General features: G+C 37.5%; 1 protein-coding gene across 1 annotated transcript; it reads left to right on the top strand.

Moving 5' to 3' along the window:
• Positions 1-17,449: 17,449 nt before the first annotated feature.
• LOC139069787 (uncharacterized) lies at positions 17,450-20,584 on the top strand. The gene is made up of 5 exons (XM_070550736.1): positions 17,450-17,678; positions 17,749-17,877; positions 19,015-19,208; positions 19,340-19,487; positions 20,579-20,584. Exons 1-5 carry the CDS (start codon positions 17,466-17,468, stop codon positions 20,582-20,584), a joined length of 690 nt encoding a protein of 229 aa, XP_070406837.1. The 5' UTR covers positions 17,450-17,465.
• Positions 20,585-22,985: the final 2,401 nt, after the last annotated feature.

The following is a 22,985-nucleotide window of genomic DNA, read 5'->3' as shown; positions in this document are numbered from 1 at the left end:
GTTTATTTCAGGTTCCAGGGTTATGGAGGTTAAATATTATCTACCAGATAATTGAAGAATGCAGGTATAGAGCTCCGGACCCCACGTGACTCTCAGTTAGTGGACGCCATTTTGGCATGCAAAACAGGTAAACAAACACGGATGTAACCATGAACATGAACGGGATCCGCTTGGATTTTACTTCGTAGGAGTTTACTTCACACTTTAAAACAGAAGAAATCGTTTTATATAGTCAGAAATTAAATAGACTAAACATCTCCGACCCTTACCGTGCCCCTGGGATACTTTTTAAAAACGCCAGAAGATGTCGGAGCGGACTTCTTACCGGCACAACACCGGACCTGGCCGGGGGAACCCCTTGGGATTCCCCCGGCCGGAGGAGCTGGGGAGAAGGTCTGAGACTCTCGACTCTACTGCCCGCTCCGAAGCCAGAAGCTGTCGGAGCGGGCTTCTTACCGGCACAACACCGGACCTGACCGGGGAACCCCTTGGGATTTACCCGGAGGAGCTGGCTCCGGCGGCTGGGGAGAGAGAAGTCACGCTACTGCCCCCGCAACCCGATTCCGGATACGCGGATGAAAATGGATGGATGGACGGACAAATAACAGATTTACACCTAAGTAGTCTCGGTGAGACAGATAATAGCAATACAAAGTGCTTTTTATGTGTGATCTAACAATTGATCAACCATTGATTAAAAATTAAATACAGCTTAGCCGGTTAATTGCTGTGATCATAAAACACGTAAACGGCAGCACGCAGAACTCACGAGGCAACGTTTTACGTGATGTTTACTTGTTGCTATGAGTAATAAGACAGCAAAAGCCACGCCAAAATAAGTTTAGGAAGCCCACTAAGAATCTGTAAACCCAAATGTTGAAAATAATCAACTATATTGAGTAAGTGAAACTCAATATTTTAAGAAAAGTTTTCAGAACTTAAATCTGTTGAGTTCGTCTAACATTTCCTTTTTTTTGAGTACATATAACTCACACTTTTCAAGTAAAATGAACTATTTGTTTATTAAGTACACATAACTTAAAAATATTAATAAATAACAACTTAAATAAAATGAGTACATGCAAACTGATATTAATAATTTATATGTACTCGTTTCATTTAAGTTATTGTTTATTAATATTTTAAGATATGTGTACTTAATAAACAAATAGTTCATGTTACTTGAAAAGTGTGAGTTATATGATTTCAAACTTTTCAAGTAACCGGAACTATTTGCTTATTTTAACGCATAACCTAAATATCTTAATAAACAACAACTGCAATGAGTACATACAATATCAATAAATTATCAATATTGATATTCACACATATTTTTTATGTTTCAAAAATTTCTCTTTGTGTTTAAGTCAACTTAATAATTTGTAAAGATAATTAAGGAAGAAGAAACTCTTATAGTGCCTGTCAAAATAAAAACAAGGCACTTCACAAGAACAAAAACCAAAAATAAAAAAATAAAAATGTGAGGAAAGGGAAAAAGAAAAAACAAACAAACAAACAAAGGTAACCAGTGGACCCCAAGAAAAGCAGAATTGTAAAATAAAGTGCAGAATAAAGCCTGACTTGGACTTCTACGTGAGCTCCTCAATGGAGAGACGCACACGGAGTGTCAGAAAGGTTTTCACAGGCGAACTTCTGTTAAGACAGTGGAGTGTTGCAAAACAATTCCCCACCAAGACAACAGAGGGCATAGCAAGTATCTTGCCACCATAACACTCATGTATCCGGTCCACGAAAATGCACTGAAAATTTTCGCGGCGCGGCCGGTTTGAATCACCCCCATAGGCTATAATAGATACTAATTTGAAGCAGTGACTTTCCGCTGCCGTTCCGCATCGCTGATGCTTCCAGTGTGAAATAGGGGTAAGTATGAGGAGATGAAGGTGTGAATAACAATCTCCAGTTCAGAGCGTGACAGAATTGGACTCAGCTTATGAGATGGAGGAAGGAAGAGCGAACAAATAATAATAATAATAATAACAATAATAATACATTTCATTTCAGGCGCCTTTCTAACACCCAGATCACCATACACTAAGGAATTCAGAATAAAATACATCAATCAAACACACCATTAAAACAACAAATTAAAAACAACCACCATGAGACATTAGATCCCAGTTAAATTGCATAGGCAGCTTTAAATATATATGTTTTCAACCAAGATTTAAAAAGCTGGAGAGACGTGATATTCTTAAATTCAGCTGTGAGTGAGTTCCACAATTTTTATATATTTTCAGGAACTTTTGATTTTTATATTGAGGGTGCAATACAAAAAGTATTTGTTCTTTACTTTAAAAAACCTGCAAAGCAGAATTTGCAGTAGAGTTTTTCATTGATGTTAGAATAATAGATACAATTTTTGAATATTTTACATTAAATGTTAAATGTATTATTATTTAACACACACACACACACACACACACACACACACACACACACACACATGCACGCACACGCACACACAAAGCCAAGTATTGATTCAGCATAATCTGTAATTCATACTCGGATATGATAGGTGGCGCTGATGGGTCTTATGTGTTAGTTCATTGCCGCTGTAAAAAAAAATCACAGAAGAAGAATTTGAACTCTGAGCAGTTGGGGCTCTTTCATATCGCGCTGCATCACCGACCTTTGTGAAATTTTAGCTGCTCTCTAATCACTGGACACACAGTAAGTATCAACTTTTAATTAAACTGTTATGTTAAACAGTTCATCAGACCGTAGGCCGCTTAATTTTTGCGTATGTTTAATTTAGTTTTCTCAGAATTCCAGCAGTATTAATCTGTTGACTTTCGGTTCATTTAATTCAATTCCCTTATAAGACTTTTTAACTTCATCCATTTTGTTTCAGTTAAACCAGGCGGGAGCAGAGCAGAGTGGAGATTCAGGAAGAGGCAGTGAGAAATTGTCAGGTAAATGAATGTAGCTCGTCCATTTTTAGTGCATTTCCCGCTCACTGGTATATTTTGAGCGGGCGAAAATGGCGTTTTGGTGTTATTCATTTGCGTCAGTCTGGAATTCTTGCAGAAGTGCATTATGTTCATTTTCTATAGTTTGGAAGCTTTTGGCGCAATGTGCCGTACATTATGCAGTGTAGGGCTGGGAACCGAGTACGTCCTGGTGCCGAACAGTACATCTTGGTGCAAAATTTCAGTATTTTCCCTAAATGAAAAGTCCCTGTTTGTGTCGCGAAGCTTCATTTCTCCTCCCATCCCGCTGCTTCGTGGTGATGATGAGTCGTTCGCGATCAGGTGTTCAGAAATATTCTGTTCTAGCTTGCTACTTGTCCCGTCTGTAAACATGTGTTTTCACCACACGTCCCCTCAAACAGTGAAGTTGTTTAGATGAATAAAAATCTGTGGGTTAATGTTCTGCCTTAAACTTTGCATTTGGCTTAATAGTTTTTTTTTTACTGCACTGGGGTGTGCGACGAGCCAAACCCCTCCCCCGTGCAAACACGGCGCTGTTCTACAAAGCGAGCTCAGAAATTTGAGGCTTAAAAAAAAAGCTTCACTTAAAATAAACCACCAGTTCACTACAGGGTTTTTCAGTTCCACGAGCAAAGCTCAGCTGGGCTGATACATTCACTCACTCCTCGCTAGGAGAAAGGCTCACGCTCGTCAGGCAGCCCTGTTAATCGATGCCAGATAAATGACAACAGAATGCAAGGGAAGTACGTTGTTCTTCTCCCAGACTGAGCAAGAATTATTCATTCATGCCTACAAGAACTACAAACATATCAGAACTACAATAGAGAACACCAGCTGTGGCTTAAAGCCGTGTAGCTGGCGCTATTTAGTTAGAATGCTCAGCGTTTACATGTTTCCATGGCAACGTCGGATGTCCGTGTCAGTCATGTGATCCTCAAATCTTTTTCTAAGTCACAAATATACATTTAGAAATAATATTAGAAAACGTTCACATGTGTCTTTTAAAACAAATATTACTGTTTGCCGTTCCATATTTTCTGTTAGTTTTTTTATGTAAAACATCTTCTAGCATAACTTGAACTGAAAAAAGCATTTTTATTTTCAGTTTTTTCACTGTTTTGTGGTACGAGGAGATAATAAAAACTTAAACATCAGTAAGAAGTGTGACCTCTTCGCGACAGGAGTACAAGCTGATAAAAATTATAGTCAAATCATTTTAAAAATAATTATTTTACATATGTACTGTTACCAGTTGTAAGGTACTTTTTTAAAAACATGTTCATAAAGAGTACAGCATGTTGATTAAATGGGTCCATCCCAGACAAAAGCTGATACATACCAAGTTTGAGGATTGCTGTAAAGTTCACTATATTATTTATTTATTTATTTCTGGCCACGAACCCATTATTAGATTTTACTGAACAGGTGCGTGCACACACACGCCTTTGCAGTGAGACCGGGAGGAGGGGTTGGGGGTTGCAGCGCACCTCTGATTGCTGTGAAAGCAAGGAGAGTGGATGGCACTCACAAAATGCCTAGGACAATTATTACATTAGCTGATAAGACCTGTAAATATTGGTGGGGACAAATCTGTAAAAGAAGAAAACAAAAATAAACAGCGCTACAGAACAGTGAGGAGGAGGTTAGTGAAAACAGGACAGGCAGCAAGATTTGGACACATTTTAACTTAACTACAGTGACAGCTAAAAGACAGAGTGTGGAATGTGCAAATGAAAAATATATTCAACAGGCTCTAATGATTCTAAGTCAATAAATATTTTACGTGCTGAGTTTGTTTTTGTCATTTAAAATATGTTTTGGAGCTCTCGGCTTGTTGATTAAAATAAGTTATTTAAATAATAAACAGTTGATGTAATGTATATTGTAGATTAGTAATTCATTTTACTCAGTTTTGTATCATTGTTGGTGATTAATTTATTTACGAAACAAGAAATGTGAGGAGCTATTTGAGAGCCGAAAAAGCTGGTTAATTTTAGTGAGCCGATCCGTAAGAACCAGTTCTCTAAAAAGAGCCAGATTTCTCATCACTAGTGTGCTGAAAAGAGCATGCAGAGACTTGAATAGCCTGTCATCACAACTGCAAATAGAGGAAGTGAACTATTGGAATTATGATCAACGAGGCTATTTTTAATAAATTAATAATACGAACACGTTTTTCTAACCTGTGTTTTTGTTTTAGACTGGTTGTGTGTTTCAGATTTATAAAACTATTGTTCCTAGTGTGTATTTATTCATAAGTTATGTTTATGCTATAAAGGGGGCTTTGATGCAGGAAAAATACAGTCATTGCTCTTCAATTTCCAAAAGGCATTGCATGCTACAGTTTCTGCTACATCACCTAGATCTATGAAATTTGTTTAAAGAGACTGTTTAAAGATAACTTTTAACACTTTGAAATCATGTTTAATTTTCTTTATTTTTCCTGTTCAACTTGGATATTGTATTTTACTCTGTGTGTCAGAAGTGTATGCTGGAGAACTAAACTTTTTTTAATCATTTGTCTTTCATTTAGGTGGCTGGTTGCAGTATGAGCTGGCATTGTAAGTTGTGTTCTGCATTATTTAGTACTAGAAGTCAGTTACTGAAACACTACAGGCTACAGCACAGCCACTTTTCCAAAGTTAGCCCTCTTCCATGCCTCGAAACTGATTGCATATGTACATTTCAGACCCTTAATGCACTGACTACTCATATGTCAAGATATCATTTGGCCCAACCTGGCAGTAGTATAAATGAGAGTTGGCTGTCTATGACATTTAAATGCTCTCTGTGCACATTTCTGTCACCCTTTTCTGAAACAGTTGTCTTTGGTCATCTCAGAAAACATTTAAAAAATCATGAAACAGTGGCATGTCCATATAAGGATTGTAGCTATAGCACCAACGTGTACTCTTCATTTAACTCCCATAAAAGTAGAGCACACCAAGCAAGTTGTGCATCAGACTTTAAAACTAACATAGTCAGTGAAGACGTCCATAGCAGCACTTCAGAGATGAGTAGGGAGTTGCATGAAGAAGGTTCTGATTATACCACAGAAGAGGAGGATATTAGTAAGTATGGCACAAACAGTCTGCAAAATGAACTAAAAATGAATTTATCATCCTTATTCCTTAAGATGCAGACAATCCTTCATGTATCAAACACAGCTATTCAAGAAATAGTAGATCATTTGAATCAAATCTTCTTCTTATCTCAGCCATTAATCAAGGACGCAGTTAATAACATATTGAAGAGAAATGGTCACAGTATACCAGAACCTATACTGGATGAACTTGTTGGAGCAGTGATGGAATCCAATGTTGTGTGGACATCTACCACTAAAGGTGCAGATTTGTGTTCATCAAAGCGCAGAAAAACTTTCATTGAGCAAAACTATCCATATGTAACGCCAGTAGAGTATCGGTTGGAGCATCCCAGACATACCTACATGTATGTTCCTATTCTCAAAATGGTTCAAGAGATGTTCAAAAACACAGACATTCTTGACAAGATTACTGAACCAAATACAGCAACTGGTCAGTATGTGTCATACTCTGATGGCTCTCATTTCATAAAAAATGAGTTGTTGTCAAAAGGGGATCTTGTACTACCACTTCAGCTTTATATTGATGAGCTTGAAATTGCCAATCCACTTGGCACATCACGTAAGATTCACAAGCTTTGTGCTGTATATTGGGTTCTTGCTAATGTACCAGCAAAGTACAGGTCAGCATTACATTCTATACAGCTAGCAATACTTGTGAAAGTTACAGACCTTCAAAGATACGGATATGCTGCTATTCTTTCCCCACTGCTACATGATGTTCGTACTCTAGAACAAGATGGCATCTTTATTGAAAGAGTTGGGCAGAATGTTAAAGGAACCGTCTATTGTGTTTGTGCAGATAATCTGGCTGCTCATGGATTAGGTGGGTTTGTTGAGTCATTTAGAGCTGACTATTGTTGCAGATTCTGTGTGGCCACAAGTGAACAGTTTCAAGCAGCTGAAGTCCGAGATGGAGAGTTTTCTCAAAGAAACAAAGCCAGCCATGCACTCCACATACAAACTGTTAAGGAAAGCGACACCTCAAACCATTGCTTTAGTTTAAAAGCTGGCTGTGTCTTGAGTGAGTCACTGAGTTACTTCCATCCAACAACAGGGTTTCCTCCAGATATTCTCCATGATCTTCTGGAAGGTATTGTTCCAGTGGAGCTTTCTCTTTGCATTAAAGAGATGATTCGGCGTAAATACTTCACTCTTGACTATTTAAACCAAAAGATTTCAACATTCCCATATCAACACAGTGACAAAGTGGATAAACCTCAGCCAATCCCCAAAACGTTTATGTCTCGGGGAACAATAGGCGGCAATGGGCATGAAAATGCAACTTTGCTTCGACTGCTTCCATTGCTGGTAGGCAGTGTGGTACCAGAGGGCGATGATGTGTGGGCAATTTTGATGGAACTGAAAGATGTGGTGGAGTTAGCTTTGTGTCCATCATTCACAGATGAAACCTTAGACTATTTTCAGTGCAAAAGCAGTGATCATAGACAGATACTGCAAGAGGTTTTCCCTGAGCTTAGGCTCCGTCCTAAGCATCATTATGTGGAGCACTACCCTGCCTTAGTTAAGGACTTTGGGCCACTGGTGCATGTTTGGACCATGCGATTTGAGGCCAAGCACCGCTTCTTCAAAAGAGTGGTGCATGACACCCAAAATTTCAAAAATATTTTGAAAACAATGACAGTCAGACATCAACAAATGATGGCATATCATTTTGCTGCACCATTGTTTTTTAAGCCAAAAACACAGGCATCCAGGGTTGACTCTGTTCTGGTTTCTACTCTGCCAGAAGTAGCTCAGGTACACTTTAGAGGACAAACAGCTAGTGACATAATCTACCAGACTTCCACAGTGACTGTTGATGGCACAAAGTTTGTCTGTGGAATGTTTCTATCAGTTGGGGTCAGTGGTGGACTGTCAAAATTTAGCAAAATAGAACAGATCTACCTTGTCAATTGTGAGGTTTATTTCCTATGTGGTAATTATGACACTTGGTATGTAGAACATCTTCGGTCATATGAACTGTCAGCTGTTCACACAAGTCTGCAAATCCATCTCCTGACTGATCTCAACGATACTGCCCCACTCTCTGCCTACAAGCTAAATGGCTCTTTGCTGGTAACTCCGAAGCATTTCATTCAAGTAAAGCGGACCTGAATACAGAAAATGGTAATTTATTTGATGGTATCAATCAATTATCCTGACTGTTTTGCTTTCTGTGTGAGAAATATTCTGTATATGTTAATAACCCTATATTGTCCCAATTTTTGTTTTTCTTTTTTCATTAGAAAATGGCGGCTTCTTCCTCCCATCCTCTGATCCTACGTGTTATTCAAAATGACCAAGCGAGAAAACTAAAACTCAGTTCACGACCAGCCTCAGTTGATGCACTTGTCAGCATAATAAAGGAGCAGTTGGACCTAGATCTTGACTTCAGTTTGCTGTATGAAGATCCAGACTTTGATGGGAAACTTACCTCTCTGACTGATATTCAGGAATTGCCACAAAAAGCTGTTGTTCACATCTCTTTATTAGATGAGTCAAGCTCTCTCGCATCTACAGACATACTCACGGATGTGTCCTCTCCAGAACGTTTAAGTCGATGGCCTTCTGGTCCTTTTCCAGTTCCAACATTTGCATTTGATGTTGAGCTTAGACTCAGAAATGGAAATGATGATTTTGAGAAAAACAAGAGACATCTAAAGTTGACGAGAGACCTCAAGCATGATATTTTAGAAAAGCTTGCATCTGAGATATATAGATTCAAGGCATACCCAAGTGACAGAGAGATTGAAAATGCTGCCCGTGCTCTTGTGGCCAAACATCCCTGCTTGCAGGAAGCAGGGTCAGAGACTGGCTTCTATGGATGGAAGAACAGTTTAAAGTTTAAAATGGGCAACTATAGAAAAAAGATGAGACAAGCTGGAAGACAAGAAGTCTACGTAAATGCTGGAAAAAGAAGCAAAAACAATCCAGAGCATGAAGCTTCACATTCCAACATTAAAAGACCTAAGCGAGCGGAGGTCAACTTTTTACCTAACTTTCCACAAGGCGAAGATCCCTCAAGTCTTGAGCAGATAAGACAAAGTTGAAGAACTCAAAAAGACAGAAATTAATCTGCCCCTGACTGGAAAGATGATGCAGACCACATTTGCCCTACGCCGACAGGCAATAGTAATGTCCTCCCCACCAGTGAGTTACCTCATTGACATGTGGCCGGCTCTCAGAATGGAGTCTGAGGTAATATGGATCAGTTTGTTTGTATGATAAAAGGAATATTCCATACAAAAATGTAATTTAGTCATACTTGAGTGAAATAACGGTGTTTGTTTATTCCCTACAGTGTTAATGTTTCTTAATAAAATATTTTCTAGTTAAACAACAAATTAAAAAAGCAATGTCCATGGTTAAAAATAAATTAAGTCCAAAATAAATATGTAAATAAATAACTCCCTTTTGTGCTTGAAAAGTTACCTCTGAAAGTATTGTAACACATCTTTGTCACCAACTGAATGCTTTGCATGAGCAAATTGGAGTTACGTGATAGACTTATAAATTGAATTAAGATTTTAATTTGGGGATATGTTACATAAATAAACAAAACTAATAACAAAATCATGTCTAATGAAAAAAAAAATACTCATGCCAATTATTGAATTGCCTTGTTAAAAAACCAACTTAGGTTTTTTTTTGTATATATATATATTTTTTTTTTCAGGAAAAACCTAAAGCTTTAGTTGCAAGCAACTATCTGTCTAAAAGGAATGCAAGGTTTTCTATAAAGTTTCATTGTCTGATGTTGTGTTGTCCCTTTGCTTGTTTTTTATGTAGGTGTATGCAGAGTTTCAGAGGATTACAAACCAAAACCTGCCCAACACATTTTATGCTGAGCTCGACCGTCATCTGCCTCGTTTGATGACTTTATTCAGACAAAAGGCATCCAAAACTGGGAGCATTGCAGATGCGTTGGCTGGCATGCTAAAGGTTCATGATGAACAGGTAAGAAGATCATTAAACATTTTAAACCATGCGTAGATTCAGATTGGCTTTTAAAAATGTGGTACACTTGTTTAGTAAATAGATTTGCAGTGGTCCTAAGTACAAATTAATTGTGAGTCCTAGTGTGGAGGGGGGTATCTATGCACTTGTTTCAGGAAGTACAAGTCAGCCACAGGAGAAAGTTGCTTCAGACAACAGGATTTGGAGTCTTATTTCCTGATATTTTGACATCTAGCCTCTGTTCTACCACTAGCTGCTTTTATTAGGCACAGCATGCTTAACCTTTTGAGTTATCCAAACTCAGGAGATTTAATCTTGTACCGCTCCTGTTCAAACCGTCCGACCTCCGGGCCAAAATAGACCGACCAATCGTGTGTCAGCACTGTGCTGTAGGGTGGGAGTTAGTTTGGACGATCATATCAAGCGCCCTATTCTAGCCCTATTGTGCGTCCTCTAATCAGTTCAAAATATTCTACCAGAGAGCCCTCCCACTTTCAGACGGTTTCTGCTGCAGCGATTCCAGATCTAAATGTGTAGACTCTACACTGGGCTACACATAGAGATCTGGCTGCTGCCAGGTTAAAGCATGCTGGCAAATCAGTGTAACACTGGCAACACAATGTGTGAAAGCCCCATGGCGATGCAGGAATTTCGTGGCATTTGTGCCGCCACGCTTGGTAGTAATCTTACCGCAACACTGGACTTATGAATGAAGATTATACCTTGGCGCAAAAGAGGGTGGTGTCATGATCACATGTAGAATGTCCTCCAAGCTCCAGGACGACATTTATTTATTTATTTTTGAAAATAAAAGTAAATACGCAAAAAAGTTAACTTTTGTTAACAGAGATGGGAATAGGAGACTATTGGTTTTTATAATTCAAGATTGTTAATGATTTTTTTTTCTGATTATAATGGGTCACTCTAAGTTTTTCATTCAGGCTGAACATGAAAATAGTCTCCTACACCTATCTCCTGCATTAGCTTCTCATAGAAAATAGACAGTGAAACTCTAGGATTAGAAAAGCCTGACAGATTGACGTCACACTGTCACTAACATTCATGGACTCACCCATCTTGATTTACGACGGGCAAGGCAGGAAATAGCAGAGAACATCTCTGTTAGTAGAAGCTACCCGTTAGCATTAGCAACTCCACCACACAGCAGATCACTTGCAGGCTTGTGTTATTTTTGGAAGTAAAACATAAATGTTCCAGAGAAATCAGTCAGTGGTAGAGTCACATTGCTGTTATCCAATCAGAGGAGAGATGTCCAAATATCAACAAATAAGGCTCCAAATCCTGCTGTGTTCAGTGCCCCTTTGATGTGGCAATATGCTAGTTCCTCAGGCATTTATTCAGACCACTGAAAATGTATTGATTAAATGAGTGTCTCAGGTCTTGTTGCTGTACTTTTGTTTTTAGTTTGTGTAATATATGGACATGTTATTTGTGGATATGTTGTATTTGGATTGTTTTACTGTTAGCTCAGAAGATGCACTTCTGTTTTTGATCTAAATAGGAGTTCCATGACATCCACACCAGACGAACCACAGTTCTCCATTGCCTACCAGTATACTTGCGTGAGGATGTCTCTGGATTTTTCAGAACCTGCCCAGTAAGTGTCATTAAATAATTACATTACATCAGTGTATTAGGTAAAGAGCACATTGAAAATACTAACCTGCTTAAAGGAGTAAAACACTTGTTTAATCAATAGATCTGCAGTGGTCTCTAGTAAGAATAAAGGCCTTGTAAGTCATTCCCCAGGGGAAAAAATATACTGGTGCACCATTTCAAGGACCACATTGTGTTGTCCACATCACAGCTGAGCTTCAGACAGTATGTTACTGAGTGTCATTTAATAATATTTGGACATCTCACCTCTGATTAACAGCAACACAACTCTACCACTGACTTGCAACACTGATGTTTTATCTCTACAAATAACAAACACCTGGAGGAGCTTTTGCCATAAGGTGAAGTTACTAATGCTAAAGGATATCTTTTTCTAGTTGATACATTCTCTGCTGTGCCTAGAGGCTAAACCAACAACAGCCTTTCCCATTGTGAGTCTATGAATGTTGGTGACAGTGCCGTAGATCTGTCAGACTTTTCTAATTCTGAAGTGTCACCGTCTATTTTCTATCAGAGGCTAATGCAGGAGATGGGTGTAGGAGACTATTTTCATGTTCAGCCTGCACAAAACTGATTATAATCAGAAATAATCAATAAAAAATTAGTTTTTGGTAAATCAATCAAACTTTAAAGCATACAAACTGAATTAATAATTGTTTTTTCTCTCAATTCATTGTGTGGATCCAGATTTGTATTTTTATTCTTAAAAAACAAGTTTACTGAGAAACTTGAAATATATGATAGGTCACTCTAGGCCTGGGACAATAACAAATGTTGCTGGACGATATTTTGTCCAACAAATTATTGACGATAAACGATATTATTGAGACCAAAATAACCGCTTATGTAATGTTAAAATGGTAAATGGCCTGTATTTGATACAGTGCCTTCTAGAGTCCTCAAGGCGCTTTACAACACAGTCATTCACCTATTCACACACACATTCACACACTGGTGGGGATGAGCTACAATGTAGCCACAGCTGCCCTGGGGCGCACTGACAGGCAAGGCTGCCGAGCATTGGCGCCACCGGTCCCTCCGACCACCACCAGCAGGCAACGTGGGTTAAGTGTCTTGCCCAAGGACACAGCGACAGACTGAGCGGGGCGCGAACCTGCAACCTTCCAATTACGGGACGAGCACTTAACTCCTGTGCCACCGTCGAATATTTAACAAAATGTTAAATGCATTATTCATCCATGGAGTTTGATTTTCCCTTTCATTTGTTTTAGGACACATCAGATGATCCACATGTGGAATATGTTGCAGTGGCCCTTCTCACTGTCATCAGTGACCAGGACACAAATCCAGTCCACTATCAGCCTGTGAAAGTCTCAGTGGTGATTGAAAGTGACGTCATTCTCACCTGTTCCAGGTTTTCTGAGGCCTTCGTGACTATGTTTGGACTTATTTATGCTCTACACCTCAGGTATCCTAAATCACTTGCCATGACCTTTGAATTTGTTCAGAAGGTTTTACTTGGTCTAGAAGACGGTAAACTGTCACCCAAGTTACAAACGCTCCAGAATGACCTGACCATTCATTTGTAAAGGTGATGGGTTAAGGTGGGAAGGCATTTCCCCTTGAGGTGAAAACTGTCGTCTTTACATGATTCTTTTAAAGCTGCAGCACTGCTCTGCAGGTGTGTAGCCAGTAAGCCCAAATACACAAAGTTCCATTGTTGTTAAAAGATAAATGAGAAATGGTTGTAAGTTTTACCCATTTAGAAATGTTTTTGATAAATATAATGCATTCACATTATAGGCTTTTCAACGTCAGACGCTCTTAAAGTCTTAACTTTTGTTGATCTCTTATCCAACTTTGGCCAGGTTGATATTTAGTTGATTTCATTATGACTTTGGAATATGTTCAAAAGGTTTTAAGTGGTCTAGTATACTGTCACCCAGGTAACAAATGGGTAAGAATGACCTGATCAATCATTTGTAAAAGTGATGGGTGAAGGGGTGAAGGTAAAGTTTTACCCATTAAGAATTGTTTTTAGTAAATCTGTTAAAACCTTTGAATTGGATCCAACTTGTTGATCTCTTGCTCTACTTTGGTAATAGTTAGAATCCCAAGGCTCTCTTTAGTTTGACATTTGTTTATTGCTGTAACTATTTAATTTGGTTTTATTTTTTATTTCAGTATTTATTGCTGTTTATTTTTCATGTAAGTTAGCTGCTTGGTACTACATTGTTTTAATCTGACCTTAAAAATATTGAATTGGCAAGTATTAAGTTAATGAATTCTGGCAGCCTTCCTTTCGAAGTTATTTTTCAATAAATATTTAGTTTTCTTTATTTTATTTATACTTTTATTTATATTTATTTTGCTGTAAAAAAAAAAGGATGCTCCATTTTCCCTTGTAAATTCATTTTATTTAGGCAATCAGTTGCTCAAAATCTTTAAATTTTGAGTCATGTGCCATACGTTGTATTAAGTCAGTGTTATTGACATTTTTGCACTTGGAGCAAGGACAACTGAAAATAATAAATGTTGAGTTAACATTATAATCATGTGGTCTAGTACTTATTTTTATGAAACTGTTAACTATCTTTCAAAGTTCTGTTGACATAATCACCTGGATTACCAAAACAAATATTTATAAAGGGACAATTTGCAAATGTATAATTTTTTTGAGCCAGTATGTGCTAAAACAACTCTTTACAGTGTTAATGAAAGGCCGCTCCTTTAAGTATTGGTAAATGAAAGTTTCTCAATTAATTGAACAAAAAACTAAATGTTGGCAACTAAAATATTTTGAGTTAAATGGATGACCAATTTTTATTTAAAGTTTATGAGTAGAATTATTGAGAAATTTAATTTCTGAAGACTTAAATTTTTCAGTTGCAAAACTCAAAAATTTTGAGGCAATTGATTGCCTCAAAATTTTTGATTAACCAAACTTATTTGATTTACAGTGTGGTAACAAAAATATTTTGAGTTAAATGGATAACAAATTTTAATTTAATCTAACGCAAGGTTTATGAGTAGAATTTATTAATAAATTTAAGTTCAAAAGACGTAGCATATTTTGTTTTGCAATTCAAAATGTTTGAGTTGTGGGAACTTTTTTGGTTTGCAGTGTGGCAAATAAAATATTTTGAGTTGATTGGATGAGCAATTTTAATTTAATCTAACTCAAGGTTTATGAGTAGAATTTATTAATAAATTTAAGTTCAAAAGACGTAGCATATTTTGTTTTGCAATTCAAAATGTTTGAGTTTTGGGAACTTTTTTGGTTTGCAGTGTGGCAAATAAAATATTTTGAGTTGATTGGATAAGCAATTTTAATTTAAGAAACTTCAAATGTATGAGTAAAATTTATTAAGACATTTTATTTATGAAAACTTAAAATTTTCAGTATCAAAACTCAAAAAAATTGAGGCAATTGATTGCCTCAAAATTTTTGAGTTCTGGGAACTTATTCGGGTTTACAACATTTAAAATAAATACCATACACAGTTGAGGAAACGTTGGTTTAAGTACCTGATATGAAGTGGTCGCTGCATAAGCGAAAACCTTTACTCTCGGGATCCCACAGCTTCATTTTAGCCCGGTCACTAGCGCGTTTTATTACAATGATCCAACGTTTGCGGCGCTCCGGATCTTGGGGAATCCTGTAGATGGCTCATTCCTTATGTTGTCCGCGTCTGTTCTGCATCCTGGGGCACAACAGGAATCTACCATATTTCCCGTTTGATTGAGTTTTCTGACAATAACAAATAGTCCAGCTGCGGGCTTCTGCATGCCAATATGGCGCCGTTTCGATTTGAACTGTTGCATGCCGGGAGAAGTGACGTCAACTCCCGGAGCTCTATACAGAGCAGGTGAGGAGAAAGCTTTGAGGCTGGAGCAGAGTGGGGGCTGGTTGAGCCACACACATGGACATGGGGCCTGGTTGAGCCACACACATGGACATTACAAATAATCAATTTACTCTCTCTCTCTATCAAAGGGTGTGTCGTCCTTTAAGGTAATATGGGATGAAATCAAATTACCTATCACATACTCCTTCTTAAATTAACACCTGTATGAGCCCACTGATGTTACAGTGTGATGATGTTCAGTGATTTTGTCACAATCCCCTATCACCTGTTAATTTTCATGAGCTTTTGTTGGTTTGTGTGTTCTTTCTTTTGACCATTGATGAGGATATTTGTCCTCAAGCTAGTCTAGTCTAGCATGCCCGCTCTGTGCTGCGGCGTTCGTCCCAACCTAAGGGAGGACATGGAGGAATTTTCCCTGTTAAAGTACAGTGGACAGGGTTTTTCGCCTCCTTTACGGGGTGTGCATGCAATACGTTCATGAAGTAATAAGTTCAGTTAACGCTAGAGTCATGTTTCATGTATTGTTTCACAGTTTTTCATAGTCTCAGCTGTGAACTCATTGGTTGTTTTTCAGTCTCTTAATCATTGTTTATTAGGTTCTTTTTAGTGATATTTGATGTTGTTTTTTTATTGTCTTTTATAGATCTAATCTTTGTTGAACTCTTAAGAGTTCAAAAGGGGGATTGAAAATATATGTATCTCTCATATATGCTCTTTTATACATTATCATAAGCTCTTTTATACATTATCATATGCTATTTTCTACATTATGAAATCCTGTTATAATATCAAGTGCCTCTCAGTGTTTTTCTGCACAAGCTCTAACAGCTGCATATTTTTCTCCTGCACAAAAAGGGAGTGAAAACATTCCTTCTCCTCTTAGTTCTTCTCAGTACCAGCGTGTGTCTTTGTTATCAAGGATGTTCCATGATGTTCCTGCTTATCTTAGAATTACATGTCCTTGTGATGTATTAGTTCCTGACTAACAAGGCAATTAGCTCCTGCTTATCAAGACTAATGACGTGTACAACTGCAGGTGCAAATGGCAAACTGAGTATGTTACATTCCATTATTTCTCAATAAATACAGCTGTATGGTCAGAGAGCTTCAGAACACTGGGTGCAGCAGTAAGAGCTGGATGCGGATTCAGCTAAAGAGCTGCGTGTTCTCCCCTCTGCAGCAGCGGAAAAAGATCGATCCTTCCGATTATTTGACTCCACTCTCTACCAATGATAGGTTTTTCTCTCCATTTATTCCGTACCTGTCTGGTCTCATAGAAGAAAAGACCAACAGGCCTAAGTCTTTTTTAAATGTCCCGACACTTTGTGTCCTGTTATTTTATAAAATGTGATGTAAAAAAATAAATGTTTTTGCTCAATTACTGGAATTTCTTTGGTTAAGACAAAAAAGGAAGGAAGAATGCCAAGTTGTTTCTACAACAGGCCTGTTTTAAGTCCCAACAGTTTCTGAGCCAATAGAAATGTGTTCTTTACTAACTTTACTTGGTTTAAAAATCTTACTAAAATAAACAGAGTGCTGTATTTCAAAACCCAATCATACTTGTTATGTAAATATTAGCTTTGTAGAAATTTTTTACTGATAGATATTTGTGTGCTAAAAAAACATAAACTTAAATAATTTGTCATTCTTTATTGAAAAACAACAAAATACAGGTATACAGAAAGTGTGGGAAAACGATAATGTGAAAGAATCCGTGTATCATTCGTTCTTTCTATTTTCGATTGAAAACAATCGAAAAAGGAAAAATGGATTTGTTTTTTTGTTTTTTGTTTTACAAACAGATTTTAAAAAAGAAAAAAAGTCGTATTTTTCGTATTTTCTATTTTAGTCTTGGATCAAATATGAGAAATGGAAAAATGGCCGCAGGACCGAATTTGATTTTAATATTTCATCATTTGGGATTACGTGACCCGGAAGTTGAGTAGAAAAGTGCGGGTACCCTATTTTGGTGACATCGTCAACATGGCAGCACTAGAATCACACACTAATTTGATTACGAGTTTATTCAACACCGGTTTGACACACGCACAAATCGCCTACACGCTGCAGCAGATGAACATCCTACCGTGCTCAGAAATGAGCGTCAGAAGATTCTGTGCTCGGCATGAGCTAAAGAGAAAAAGACAAGTGTCGGACCAGGCATTAGAGCGAGCTGTGGCTGGATCGATATATGAAGTAAGTTTATAATTAGATTTCTACTGTTTATTTACTAAAACATTCCGTTAAATGTATAATTTCCTGACAGACTGGACCCTCATATGGCCGTAAGTTCATGACTGGCTATCTGTCATCAATGGGGCTGCATGCAGGAGAAGTTCGGGTTGGAAGAATCCTAAGGGAGCTCCATCAGCCATACCATGAATTCCGGCGTGAGGTATGATACTTAAATTAATGCAGTTGACAGACAATTGAAACGTGGCTGTAAAATTACATACTAAATTAAGTACTGAGACTGACTAATAACATTAACTTGAAATGAACGCCCCATTGGGTGCTGGAGAGCATAACAGCGTTGCTGCCATATTGGACGGGTCTCATCACTCTCCAAAGTCTATTTATCATATTCATGTCATATTAGAGCGAGCAACTAGGCCTGTTTCTGTGCCACCTACGGTTACAACAACTGGCGTACAATAGAAAAAGGGTCATGTGGGATTACTAGTGACTTTTCTAGCCTACCTGATAGGATTTTATTTAAATAATTTTGTTTAAATATATTTATATTTTAATTATCATGCCATATCATGTGTCTGATTTTGTGAAAAAACATTATATAATGTGTTTTTTAGCTGTTTTAAGCACCTTCCTCAGTAGAAATGAATGCACTGGGGGCGAATGGAGGCCCATCTAAAATGGCAGCAGGCCACTACGGCTGCTCCAGTCCACGGGGCATCTATGTATATATGTCTGTGGGTTTGAAAACAACATGTAAATTAGAGGTCTGCAACCTACAATCCAAATAGGCATTCCCCCATCCAGTCCACCGAAACTGGTTTGGAGCTGCAACAGTTACAAGACCTTCTGAAAAGAGACAATTTATATATTTTGATAAATATCTGAAAGAGGATTGGGGAAACATTAAATAAAAAAAGAAAATTTTCTTAGATTCATGACAATAAAAAGAGTATTATGAAAAAATGGAAAACTTGGATGAAAGTCAGACTGCCCCGCCTTCATACAGTGCACAAAGGCGTAAAATAAGCTATTTGTTATTTTAGAAAAACCACAATTTTGATTTTTAAAGAAGAAAAAAATCCAATGTTTTTTTTCTTATGTGGAAAATTGTAATACTGGTACTGCTTTCGAGTTTTGCTGGTATAAATTATACAACTGTGCTCAATCCAAGGGTGAACAAAAAAAATTGCAATGTTATAACTATTTCCTGTACAACAGTTTCTAAACAAGTGTTGTTTGTAAATGTAAACATTGATTATTTTAAATTTCATGAAGATTGTTAGCTAATATGGAAAATATGGGAGTTTGCATTAATTGAAACTATTTTTTCACATAGGGTGCTCGAAATTTGAATCCAGTTCCCTTTCATGCCGAATATATGGGTCATAAACTACACCTGGACCAAAATGAAAAGCTGGTGATGTTTGGTGTGACGCACGTGTTGGCCGTTGATGGCTACAGCAGCAAGATTGTTGCACATTCCACCATGCCAGTAAAAAACAGCCTTGTCATTTATGAGGAAATATACAGGTAAATATATTCATAGCTACCAGTGGAACAATTCATAATTTCTTACTCTTCTGTATTGTCTTTTCAATATCTACATGTTTCTTTTGAGTCTGTAAATTTCAGTTCAGTCATGTAAACATTGTTTATTCCAGACCTGCAGTCATGAACCATGGTATGTGGGATCAAGTCAGGGTTGACCATGGCAGAGAGTTTTATCTGTGTCTTTACATGCAAGAAAAACTGTCGCAATATAGGCGCAACCTCAGCAGGCCACCATACCTCCAAACCACATCAACAAGGGTGAGATTTTAGTATTATTGAAATGCAAATTAGCAACTCACAGTTAATCTTCCTACAGTAGACTACTACATACTGTGACTGCTATTTATATAAGGTCTTTAGTTTAAATGCCTATAAACCTATTACCACAAAAAATTTCCTAAATATTAGACCCATAGACAAAGCACCCAGCCCCACATTCAGACCCCCATTTAATCCTACCCACTATCCTAAATGAAAGGGTTAATTTGCTAGCAAGGCATGCAATGATTTACGTAAGCATTCATGGGAAAGGTAAAAGCAAAGCTCACCTGATTGTCTTGACAACTAGGAGTAATGTAAATGGCCGCTCGATAAAACGACCAGAAATAAGTCCTCAAAACCAAATTTAAAAGTCATCCAGCCCATTTGACCTAAACTCAGCCAGAACCACCTATTCTGTCCCTCAACCTTCGAAACCACATTCAAAACCCTTCATGCAAAATCCACACACTCACAAAAATGAACTCACGCTGTCCCATAACAGTAACAAAACACTAATCAAAACATGACATCCAGCACCCACCAGAAGATCTGCCTCACCTGAAATGGAGTAGTAACAGTCATGGGGATGTTATCACATTGATAAGTCAGATAATTTTGACACAAATGGGAAGAAAATTTTGTGAAACCTAAGATTATATGGTAAACTCACACGTTAAGTCGCCTATCCTCTGTAGTTCTGAATCCCCTGCAGACGAGGAAATAATCTACAGCATTACGATCTATAACTTTGTCATTAACGTTCTCTAAGCACTATCTGGAAACATGTTAGTTCTGGGCTCATTATTGGCAGTTTACCAGGAATACACACATGCTATATTCTGTTAGGATTTTTTTTTTTTTTTTATAATCTCAGATCTATCCGGCCCTTCTGGCCCACACAACGGTGTTACATACATTTTAAAACTATGACCCCATTTGCAGTAACCTCCCTTGGACAATTAAAACAATACTAGCACTAACCAGGAACTAGTTCAAAGTTGTAAAACTGGAACAAAAGTAAGCAAACATCAGCTAAGTGAAACAGGCATTGTATGGTTATTCTGCTAGTAAAGTCCTGTCATCTGCAGGTGTGACTGTAATGGTGTGAATGCAGGTATGGAAACCAGTCTAGGGTGTAGAGTAGTTGCATTTTACTCATCTTTCCATTGCGAACAATTCCTCTATTGGTGTCGCGGTCGTCAGAAGGCCTATAAAACGATGATACATTGCGGTGATATATTTTCCTTTTTTGTCATTGGTTATCCTCTTCACCTCCTCCAGCAGAAACCCCATTGTAATTTATCAGGGACGGTTCCTAGCAGCATTCAAGACAAGAATCGTCATAAGACTCAGCAAACTTCTTATGTTAGTCAATCTAGTCCCAGTAAGATGAGAAGCAACACTGTCCTTTAGTCCTCGTCTCAGGTATCGACGTGAGTTCATGAAAGTCCAATCTTCATCTTTTTCCATCCTCTCCCTTGGCCACCGTGCAACACCAGGAAGACTCGCACTCCGGCCGGACCAGACGTCCCCCAAACCGATCGTCTAGGGATTAAAGGTTATGCACAAAAATGTCCTAACTCTTACTGACCCTAGCCTCTGATACCTTCAACATCAGACACATACAGTTACAAACAGCAAGCGCAATTAAAGGTACAGTGACATCACGACATGGACACACACGGACACACAAACACATACACATGCACATACACAGAGAGAAAGAGAGAGTAAGAATGTGTGTGGGAGAAAGAAATGAGTGGGATCCACTTTGCCACCAGCATCTCCACCTGTGTCACAGAGAAAAAATTACAAAGAAATTAAAACATAAAGCAAACAACAATAATTCAATGAGTATAAATGTTCAAACTAAAATATACAACCATGCATGGGTTTTATAACAGTTCCGGCAACACTGGAGAGGAAGCCTTGTACAATGAATTCTTAAGATGTCCTTCATCAATTAGAGGTTATAACCAAATTGTTTCAGGATCCTGAATTTGAATTTGAATTGGTTAATTTCCTCAGAATAGTCCAATGGCTTTGTTGATGTTTCTCAAGGCTCGGCCACGCCCATATAGATAAATAAACAAACAAACAAGACAAACACAGTCAAACACACGGTCCATACACGTCTCTGTGCCCTCACACACCAAGCAAATGTCAGACTGAAGCGAAAGTGTGAAACACTTAACCTAACGCTAAATCAGTGGAAAGAAAAAATAAGACCCAAAGCGTGTGATCAAATTAATCCAACAACACTTCCCATAACTGCTGTTCTAAACTCATGTTGCGGTGTGATCTCTCCAATTAGAAATTAGGACAACCACTTCACTATCAATTCAACAAAATAGTTTCAGGTTGTCCCTTACCTAAACTACCTGTCTTTCTTACCTTCTTTCTTTCTTTCTTTTTTATTTTTCTTTAAGAACACTACTCGCACAAGAAATCCTAAGAATTAATTCACTACTTAAGGTTAATTCATAAATAACGAAACTGCAGTTACAGGTTTGTTTGTGCATAGTATTGGTAATCAGCAGTTTTTCCTTATCTCCTCATCTAGAAGTGTGTTTCTGTGCTACTTCTCCATCTATAACACAAGTTAGTATCATCCTTAAAGCGTCTGAAATTAAGCTGCATTGCTAAATCAATAACGTGATTTGTGCTAAGAAATACTCCCCTATCCTCTTCCTTTTTCCAGTGGCACTGACTCCACGACAGATTTAGATCAGTTTAACGTTTTATTACTATTACGTTTCATTTAATTAATTTTGCTTTTTCTCTCTTATTTTTATTTATTTATTTATATTATTTTATTTATTTATTTATCATGCCATCCTGTGATGATAAACTTAAAGACTTTTTAGCCAATTGTTGTCAAAAAGACCAATTAAAAATGTTATGTTAAAGATTTCACAAGATAAAAAATGTGAACATAATTTTTATCGAATGAGAGGTACAATTATTCAATATTTTGTAACATTATTTTCTACGTTAGAACTTACAGCTGATAGAAAAATATAGGATCAGCTAGGTTTGGCTAGATCTGTTGGGAAACTTAACAGAGCTGAAACAACACTGTTGTCTCGGATGAGATGTTCCATGAATCATTTAGTCAGCTGAATGCCAAATTATTCATTTAATGTTTATTTTTATGCAATGAATGGAATGGGATGGAACGTTACTATAAACTGTCCGGAAATTTGCGCATGTTTGCTCGAAGGAGAGAACTGTTGAAGCCTAAAGCGTTCTCCTAGACTTATAAATAGACACCGTTTCCTTAACTAATGAAGATAAGTGATGACGCTGATGAATTCCTTTTTGAAAAGAAAATGAGGCTTTACTGCATGTCCGCTGCAGCTGAGTATCCTAAGACAATAAAGATTATATTGACGTCCAATGGTGAGTTGGGCTGAAATCCAGGTTACTAATCCTATCATTTATTTATTTATTGTTATTATTATTATCCTTTTTTTTTTTAGGCTAACCTTCTCA

Source organism: Nothobranchius furzeri, chromosome 4 (genome assembly GCF_043380555.1).
Source record: "Nothobranchius furzeri strain GRZ-AD chromosome 4, NfurGRZ-RIMD1, whole genome shotgun sequence".
Lineage (NCBI taxonomy): Eukaryota > Metazoa > Chordata > Actinopteri > Cyprinodontiformes > Nothobranchiidae > Nothobranchius > Nothobranchius furzeri.
The sequence above is the reverse complement of the archived record's forward strand: the minus strand, read 5'-3'. Positions and strand labels throughout refer to the sequence as shown.